We start from the raw sequence: 10349 nt of genomic DNA on the forward strand, positions 1-10349 counted from the left end.
AGACGCACACCTGTATGTGCAGGGTGGACACAAACGTAAGTGCTCAGGTTAAGTGTGTTATTTGTGAATTCCATCCCTAGATACTTTTATTTTTCAGTCAAGAAAGATGACGACATACAAAAATATCCATTGCCAATCCAAGTGTACCTAACTGCTCCATCATAGCACTGTTTGGGAAACAAAGATACTTGAACCAGTGTGCACTTTTCTGCAGCTGAAGTCCATAATAATGGACATGTTCTCTAACAAATTAGTTTTGCCAAATGTAATGCAAATCTAATAATTATTTAGTGAAAACTCTTTCTGATGCAGAGCTTTGGAATACAGCCATTAAAACTCATTTAACTCTTGAAAGCCATGCTGACTTTCCCCATCTTTTTAAGAGGCCCTCTTACAATGTAACACATACACTAAGGTTGCTCACACCAATATTAAAAAGCCTATTTTTTCAGATGTATGTTGTTGTTCAAGGGACTCAAGATAATTAAGAGCTTCATCAAATAAGACTGGAATTCAGCAGGGTTATTATTTTAAAAAGGGACGCTATACATTTGTATGGGCCTCAAGAAGTACCTGACTAATCCTAATCCTGTTTTTGACACTGGTGATTTCTTCCAGTTAGTAGGCCAGAGGGCAGTGATCCTTAGGAGTAAGAAGAGAGTACCTGAACCCCTGCATGCCCTTGTTCTACCCAGATATGGTGTACCTATGTTTGCTATTCCTGACAAATTCTATTGTCTACTTCACAGTTTTTGTCACCCAAATCAGAGGGGCTAAGTAGACAAACAGTGCTCTCCCCTATGCTGGTGTGCCCGTACACTTTAAATGTCTCAAATAGCTATGGATGTACATGTAAAATTAAGCTCTATTAGAAAAAAACATGCGAAGACCTCTTGTTCTGGTAGGCGAATCACAATTCTGTTCGCTTGTTCTTTATGACAAAAATAATATTCCATTATGGCGTTATTAACAATATTTCTCAATTGCTCTTTTCCTTTCCTTGGCTTTGTACTATTTCCCTTTACTGCCTTAACTTTTGTACTCTTCAAGCTCTGATATTTTCTGGACACTATTCTTCATTACATTCTCTCATTGTTTTAGTCCCTATCCCTACTGTGCCTCACCTCCAATATGCTCATCCTGCAATTCAAACAGCTGGTATTCCTTTGGTGTCTAGCATCAGCCATTTATTATCTACGACCCTCTCATATTCATTGATCTTTCTAAGCACATCCACACGTCTCTCCAATTTTGATAGCTGCTGTGTCAGTATCCTCGCTTACAGATAATATTTATCACACAGAAAAATGCTCTCTAACCTTAGACTCAAATGCATCACCCTGCACCCATTTTAATTCCCCAAGTTAGTTCTTAATATAGAAGAGAAAAATCCTTACGCTCAAATTGGTTGTAGATAATTACCCTTCATTTCAGATATTCAATTTTCTGGTCTGTTACATCATACAAAAATCTGAAATCAGTGATCTGCTCAAGAACTAACAAGGGCAGGGCTCTCTCTATAAAAGTGACATAGGATCTAATTATACAATGGAAGGCCAGAGGGGGTAAAGACAAAAGATGGAAGTGTTGACCAGAAAGGACCAGTGACTTGATCCAGTAGAGCAAACCCAATAAAAAGGTTGATTACTAGTATACTCATGCAATGAACATGCAATTTTACTCCAAACCCCACATTAATTGTCTCTCCCCCTTTGGATTTTCAAAAGGTTAATTCTTCTGCATTTTTTCCTAAGTGCCAGAGCTGCTCCCTTATTTGCTCATTCTTTATTTTCTCCTTACTACTCTACACCACTGCATTGGGTGGATGCTGCAAGGTAAAAAATGTCCAAAATAATTGGTGAGAACTATATTTACAATCTGCAGTGCACGCAAAGTCCAAAGCAGTAGCAAGCTACACTGGTACTCTATTCTTTCATGATCTGTGAGTCCCAAAGGCAGCAAAGTGAATCTTACCAGAATTGATAGCATGTTTCATTTTGCAGTCTGACTCACACAACACAATGGACTGGAAGGCATCTTGAGACTGGCAAAGTGCCAAATGTAGAGGTAGGCTTCAGAGAGGTGAAGTGTAGCACCCATGCAGAATTACTACAGAGCTCACACAGTCTGTCAGCAAGATCTCAAGCCTGTCTAGCTGAGTCTAGTCAAAACACTTTGAATAGTTAGAAAATATGAATGGAGATTCTCAGATGAAAAAGGTGCTTTATATGTGTAAAGATGATTTGGGGAGAGAAGGGATACAGAATGGGGAGGGACAAGATGTGTATAAGCAGAACAGCAGGAAACAAGAATACAGGACAGAATACATATAAATGGCATGAAGTAAACAGAACGATGCTAATATGGACATATATATGGAAAATATTTTACAATAAGGAAGAGATATTTGAAAAATCCAGAGAGGGATTTGCCCCGGTACTAAATCAGTGCATCATATGGAGAAAGCCTGTGTATAAGAATTAGAGTAAGGGAAGATGAAATGAAAAAGTTACATATATTTTACAGAAATTCTGGAAGCAAATGTTATACAATGGCTGAACTGGAGGCCTGCATTCAGCAATGAGTATGATGTTATTGGAAAAACAGACACAGTCAGAACCACAAAATAACCTAGCTGAAAATACCAAAGTACAGAATAGGTAAAAGTAAAGCAGGCAGAGGAACTGCAATGTGTGCAGAATGAGACACATATGCAGAGGGAAGTAATATTACCTGGAGTATTGGGGATGACAAAGTAGAACATTTAAATTTAAGCCAAATTATATTTGAGACCTGGATTTGAGTTAAGGTAAAAAAAGGTAGTACTGTTGGTTTGTTACAAACCTATAGGGCAGCTTGAGAAGGGTGAGCAGAAAATGTTTTTCCTGTTAAAGGAAGATGATTAAAAAGTGTCAGATTAAATCATCATTGGGAAGAATCTTTATGGATTAAAAAAGCCTAAAAAGAGACCATATTCCTTGAGTTAGAATGTACCATTTTTCCTTACAGTTTATTGAGCTGTCAGCATAGTCAAAGGCTTAACACTTGGATATAAGCCAAATCAGAAGTTAGGTAGAACACAGAATCTAGTGAATATTTTATCAAAAAGTGATCATACCACCAAGAAAAGCAGCACAAAAAGTATTGGACAATCATACTGTCCCTCACTCCACATGTGGAGCTCTCGATACCCACTTTTGACTGTATTTCATAGAAAAATAAAAGAGCAAGTGCTTCTCTAGAAAGTTGACCGGAAGATTTAGGGGCAAACAGTACGCTTAAATTGTAATGATGTTCTTTTAAAATGTACAGTAAATCCTGCAATACAGCACAGAACTATCACACTTGCACATAGTACTGATGGAGTCCTAGCCTATCCAGGTTATCACAATACTTCAGAAGCAATGATCATTTTAGACTGTGAGATTGCACCATTGGCATCTGAAGCTTCAGTTGCAGTACACAAGCACAAAGCTGCCAGCAACTGTGCCAGCACGCCACGCTACACAGCACTTAATCATGGCCTGAAGTACCTTCAAATCGGACATGAGGAACCAGACTAAATGGGGGAAAAAAGGAAAAGGAAGAAGCATGAGAGCAACTGCTGAAAATTGGGAAGAGGGAAAAAACAAGAGGAGATCAGCTCAAAGACCGAGAGTTTAATGGCCCTTTCTTGAAGGCCTGAGGCACAAATAGCAATTTAATGTATGGAATGAACACTAGAAAAAGCACTGTATGTAGTACAGTTACATATCACTAATTCCATATTTTAAAGGCCTTAAACGTTGAAACTAATTAGTTAAGTAAAAGAATATTGCACAAGTTTTAGTGTGCAAACATAGTATTCAGTCAATGAGACAGGAAGGTTACATTTTCACATGTAAATTACGATTTGACAGTTCTGATGGTCTGTTCTACAAGGTAATTATGCAGAAATAAATTCCGTTCCTGTTGCCTAAAATATACTGATCATGGGGCTCCACAACATCTGTAAAACTGAGAAACGGTCACTGTGGAGAGATGAATCACCAAATTTTAAATTGTTCCAACTGTCTAGCACAGGGGTCGGCAACCTCTGGCACGCAGCTTGCCAGGGTAAGCACCCTGGCAGGTCAGGCCAGTTTGTTTACCTGCCGTGTCGGCAGGTTCGGCCAATTGCGGCTCCCACTGGCCACGATTCGCCATCCCAGGCCGATGGGGGTGGCAGGAAGCCACGGCCAGCACATCCCTCGCCTGCGCTGCTTCCCGTTGCCCCCATTGGCCTGGGACGGCGAACCGCGGCCAGTGGGAGCCGCAGTCAGCCAAACCTGCTGATGCGGCAAGTAAACAAACTGGCCCGGCCTGCTAGGGTGCTTACCCTGGTGAGCCGCATGCCAGAGGTTGCTGACCCCTGGTCTAGTATGTACTCACTAAACTTTACAGCTTCCAATCAGTACCTTAAACTACTTGAAATTTAGGAACATAAGTACTAACCACCATGTCCGCTTCAGAAATTTGGAAGGATAAACAGTATCATTTTATGTTAAATCTTTAACAAAAATTCAAATGCATTCCAGATGAAATTTCATATTGAAATCTAATACCTGTCTGAGTGTTATCATAAAAGGTTGGGTTTATCTGAATCTCTTTATAAAAACAAACATAGGGACCATTGTACTCATCTCCTCAAAACTTTCCATTAGATCATTACTTAATTTTACTTTTAGTTTAGTCTTCTCCAATTTTATCCCAGATATTTAACAGTTCGGTATTATTATTATTAATGTTCAACCACCAAATCCAGGAATAACCATAAGCTATCATTGTTTGTTTTTGGTAATGTCTAGTGCCAAGGGGTCCTGACCCTGGTTGGGAGCCTTCAGATGCCACTGGTATAATAAATTAAAATATTAATAATAGTGCAAGGCACATGCCAAACTACCAAGGCAGAGTCCTGTCTCAAATAACTCAGTCTAACAGATACAGATAGTGGTTAGTGGAAGGGGAACAACAAATAGAGATTTTTAATAAAAGTCAACTAGATTCAGCATAGGCAACAGGGCAGAAGTGGGTCTTTAAGGGGAATTTAAGTGTGAACACAGTAAGGGGCCTTGCCAATGAGCTCAGAGAGGTTAAACCATGAACAGTAGCCAAATGGAGAAATATTTGTAGTGTGCAACAATTGCTAAATTCATTAATAATTTTGCACAATCTTGGGTTGCTGAACTGGTGTAGACATAGTCAAACAGATTAAAAGCAACAATTTTGCCTTTTGAACAATAATGGTCTCTCTTCTTCCTTTGTGTGAGTATGTTCTCTTTGCATACAAGGGTAAACTTCACTTCACCAAAAAAGCTGCTCTGAGCACTTAGGTGAGCAGGAGTCTTATAATCACCACTTGGCTGCCATACAAAATCAAGGAGACAACATTGTGTTATGGAGGTTTTTTGTTTTTAAGAGTCAGGATGCATTCATTGGTCTGTTTGTTTCACCTATCAGCTTTGGGGGCTTCATTTCATCAAACACAAAACCTACTAAGTTATCATCTGGATATTATAAAATGATTATTGCCATTTTTAGGTGGGTCACAGATATTGCTTATCAATCTTGAAAGTTTAAGAACCCAGTCAAATCACATCAGAGACTACTTACATAATATCATGATATACTGAACTATGAGTGAAAATGGTAAGAGGGAAGGGAGACAAGAGAAGGGATAAGGAAAAAAGAAAGAACATTCCATATAAAGCACTTCTTGCTGATTAGGTTACCAAAGAAGCAAACCCTCCACACTAGCTTACCCCTACCTCTTCCTGGAATAGTACTTTGAAGCTGTCTGAATTTTCAGAACAGAATATGTCAATATGAAATGAAAACAAAGAATTCCACCAGAAACAATTACTACAAGAAATGTGATGCTCTGTATCGGAGATATACCTACAGCTAGCATAGTTATGTATGAGTCTTTTGAAAAAGCAACCACCCACCTAATAATACATCCCATCTCCCCCACCCCCAATCTGTTCAGATGTAAGAGAAGGTATATAATGTTGAATCTCTGTTTAAAAGCAACTGATCGTAGGATTCCAGAAGGGTCTGCCTACATATAAACTATTTTCCAAGAGACTGTGCTCCCTAAATATTATCTTATAAACAGAAGATGAAATTACTTTGTAACTTCCAAATGGTATTTTACTCAAGAATAGACACTCTGAAGCAATTAATAAATATTTTGTTATTCTACTACATTTAACATTGTCCTTAGATTTTCCATCAATTTGACATGAACAAGAGACTGAACGGAGAATGGATCAAAAGAATCCAAGGAAGTAAGCAGTAACAAATCTATATTTTTCTGAAAATTTTGTTTAAGAAATTATTAAATTAGCAAACAAGTGCCAGTATAGACCTCAACTGAACTAGAAATAGAAGTGAGATATTATCACAGCTCATGATCTTCAACAATCAGTGTTTCAAGACTACCAATTTCTCTCTTACTCAAGAATTGTATAATTACTGTGTACCTGAATTGGACAGCCCTCTCTTATTAGCTCAAAAACGTTGTTTTCTCCTAATTGTTTACGGCTTTAGTTGACAGTGTCTTGTCCACTAAGGAAGCAACCAAGTTTAATACTCAAAATTAACTGTGCTCTTTAAAACACTTTTAAGATTAAAACATGTTTTTACAAAACAGCTGTTCAAAAAGATGTTCTATGGTGTTTTGATGTGTACCATATATGGAACATGTCAATGCATGCAGTTATTTCACACAACATAAAAGTCAGGTGCCTTTTGCCATCTCAGTAGTACAGATATTCTTGTAATTTCCATCTTTATAAATGAATTATTTAAAGTTTAAAATAAAACTAGTGCCCTTTATTTAACAAGGCAAGACTCATGCCATTATACAGAATGCAAGCATATTCAGAACCGTTCTTGACCAAATTATCTACCTTTATTTATTTAGCAAGTCTTTTTCTTAGAGTTTCTCACTGTTTCAGCTCCACAGTCAGAAGTTCTAATGTGGACAAGGTGCTGGCAGTTGCTGGCATTTTTTTACCACCAAGTCATCTAGATTTACTCTCAGCAGTAATTACATAACTGCATATGAAAAACGTTCCAATTTTTTCTACTAGTGGTGCAGCTCCACAATTTTAATAAAAAAGTTCTGTGCAGACACAGCTCTTTAGTATACATGGGTTATGCCAAAGGAGGGCAGACACACCCTTATCAGGGAGGAAGGGGGACCAATACATAATTTGTGGGGGAGGGGGAAGTACCATGGGCAAAAAATACCTCCTGACAACCCCCTCACCCTAAAAAAAGAGCGTCCATCAGTTACACCCAACAACCACAATATCTAATACTCTAACCAAATTCTCTGATCATTCAATTTTTGCCCGAATATATTGATAGTACTTGACTCTATCTCAGGTGGAAACCCATTCTACCTATTCACCATTCTCTCTGTAAAATCATATTTCTAGCGTGCACACACACACGCACACACATACTAATGAATAAAAGCCAAAATATGTCACTGTTTACAGTAAAACACCATCAACTGGTCTCTCAATCTGAGATTTTCTTGCTCTTGTTTTTATATATGACCCATGTTTATCACCAAAAAACTCTGAGTTTAAAGGGACACATGAACTTGCAATCTAGTAATTTTTTTTTTAAATGAGTTAAAAGTCAGTGTCATGGACTGTACCTGAGGCTGCTACCATTTTTTTTTAAATTTACCCAGTCATACCTTCTTATATTTAAAAAATGTCTATCTGCCCTGTTGTGGGGGAAAAAACAACAACACACAAGCAGAAGAAACAGTGAAACTGACTATAAAAGCTTATCAAAAGCACAAATAAGCTGAAAAAGAAAAATATTTCTCATCTTTTTCAGTTACACTAAATTTAGGTGTTTCTTATAAGATTTCACATAGTATTATGTTTTTAAATTGACAGTCCCTTTAAAGAAAACAATTTGCACTAATTCTGATTAAAATAAGCCAATTTACTCTTCTTTAAAAGTCCTATAAACTTCTCTGAGTATAAGATTATTATAGTAGGTGTTATGTCAATTTCACTTCTTTCTAGCTGAGGTTTTATACCCTACATAAAAACCTAACTCCTTAACCTTGATAACATGTTAGATGCTGCTGTCCGCCAAAACTTTGCATCCACAATGCCACTCATGCAAATTCATGCTGTCAAACTGCTATGGCAAGTTATCTACAATGTTACACCTCTTGAACTCACATTATTCTGCTCTGTTTGAGGTATGTGGAGAACTCTCCCAAATTGTTATTTCTGAACCAGGCAGCCCTCAAGATGCGCATATTCTGCTAAGCCCCTCACTACATCATGTAATGCAGGAGTTCTCAAACTGGGGTTTGGGACCCCTCAGGGTATCACGCGCTGTCAGCCTCCACCCCAATACCTGCTTTGCCTCCAGCATTTATAATGGTGTTAAATATATAAAAATGTGTTTTTAATTTATATGGGGGGTCACACTCAGAGGCTTGCTATGTGAAAGGGGGCACCAGTACAAAAGTTTGAGAACCACAGATGTATTGTTCCGGGAGGATAAATGTTGGGGAAAGGAGTGGAAAAACTCTGAACAAATCCCCTTGACCCCTTCCCCAAGCTGCTTCCTTCAATTAGCTCCAACAGGACCTTGGCCAGCAGCTCCCACCCACCCCACTCACCCACACCCGGATTTATACAGAAAGGATAAGGTGTGGGGAACCGTCCACTACACAGAAACAAAACAGCATCTCAACTAAGTCTATGAAAAGCACAGGGGGCGGGTAAAGGTCTCAGGCAGTTATTGAGGAAGGGAAAGGGGGTCAGGCCCTGAACAGGAAGAAGAGGCAATGTGAGGGGGACTTTGAGGGGAAGGGAACCTCTGAGAGGAAACACTGGGGGTGCTCTAAGAAGGGTCTATGTGTGGGGGGTGGGAGGAGTTATGAGAGGCAAGGGGACAATGTGTGTAGAGAGAGGGGCCTGGAAGGGAGGAGCGTGGCACTGAGAGGAGACAATGTGTGAGGGGGGCAGGCACGAGGAGACCATGTGTATGTGTGGGGGCTGGGAGGAGGCGAAGTATGGGAACCCCTGAAAGGAGGCGATGGGGAGGACTGGGAGGAGGCAGTGGGGCTGAAGGGAGGCGATGGGGAGGGCTGGGGGCTGAAGGGAGGCAGTGGGGAGGCGATGGGGGCTGGGAGGAGGCAGTGCGGGGGGGGCTGGGAGGAGGCAGTGCGGGGGGGGGCTGGGGGGCTGAAGGGAGGCGATGGGGGGAGGGCTAGGAGGAGGCAGTAGGGGGGGCTGAAGGGAGGCGATGGGCGGGAGGCTGAAGGGAGGCGGCGCGGGGCTCGCAGGAGACACCGGGCGCGAGGGCTCAGCGGCGGCCTGCGAGGCGGAGCCGTTCGGGCTGGGCATGGGGCAGGAGCGCCAGGACGCCAACCGGCCGGGCCCAGAGTGCGGCCTAGCGGCGGCTGCCGAGCCGGCCGGGACCCAGCTGCCCGCGCCGAGGCCGGCGGGTGCGAGGCGCCGCGAGCCGGGCGCAGGGAGGGGATGTTCCGTCCTGACAGGCCGCGTCCCTCGGGCCAGGGGGAGGGGCGGACACTGACAGGCCGGGAATGGGGATCCCGAGGGGAGGGGGAGCGGGCGAGCGGCGCTGGGGCCGGGGGACGGGTCCTGCCGGGGCTAGTGGGGGCGGAGGCGGCGCCGGGCGGGGCAGGAGGACCCGCGGCAGGGGGAGGGGATTCGGCCCGTACCTGCCGTAGATGCCCTCGGTGATGCGGTTCCGCTTTAGCGGCCGCCGGAGTTTACTGCAGTCCGCGCTCCGCCGCTTCATCCTCCCGGCCCCGCGCCGCCGCCGGCCCGGCCCCGCGCGCGCTCGGCCCCGCCCGGCTCACGGCACCACCATTCGAGGCCGGGGAGATTTTTTTTTTCTCCGCTTTCTCCCCCCTCCCCTTGGAAACAAAGAAATAAAAATAATTTCAGGTCCGTCCCTCCCTCCCCGCCGCGTCCCCGCGCGCTGACGCCGCGCCCCCGCCCCGCCTCGGCCGACAACATCCAATCCGAGGAAGACAGAATGGGATCGACGGGAGGTCAAACCAATCAACGACAGCGCGAGTCGGACGGACGGGTAAGAGAGCCGATCAAACAGTTTGTCCCGCCCCTCCCACGACGTTCTGGTCGCAGGCCCGCCCCAAACTCTGAGTGACGTCTCGCAGAGAGAAAGAAGGGTGAACTGACAGCACACCCTCCAATTACTTGAAGGGATTTTGTTCCACCCGGGCGTTCGCACCAGGCACGCGCCCCACATTATGAGTGATAGCAAGGTTGACCAATCAGAGATAAAAACAA

General features: G+C 42.8%; 1 protein-coding gene across 2 annotated transcripts in view; it reads right to left on the minus strand.

The window, feature by feature from the left end:
* MACO1 (macoilin 1) overlaps positions 1-10349 on the minus strand; it is a 48957-nt gene that overhangs the window by 38487 nt on the left and 121 nt on the right. The window contains exon 1 of one of the 2 annotated variants that reach the window (XM_039511343.1): positions 9755-9939. The exons of the other annotated variant lie outside the window; for it this stretch is intronic. Within the exon in view, the coding sequence (XP_039367277.1) occupies positions 9755-9834 (80 nt within the window). The 5' untranslated portion in view covers positions 9835-9939. Of the gene's footprint in view, positions 1-9754; positions 9940-10349 lie in introns of those variants that run through there. 2 annotated transcript variants of the gene reach the window in all.

This window comes from Mauremys reevesii, linkage group 23 (genome assembly GCF_016161935.1).
Source record: "Mauremys reevesii isolate NIE-2019 linkage group 23, ASM1616193v1, whole genome shotgun sequence".
Classification (NCBI taxonomy): Eukaryota; Metazoa; Chordata; order Testudines; family Geoemydidae; genus Mauremys; species Mauremys reevesii.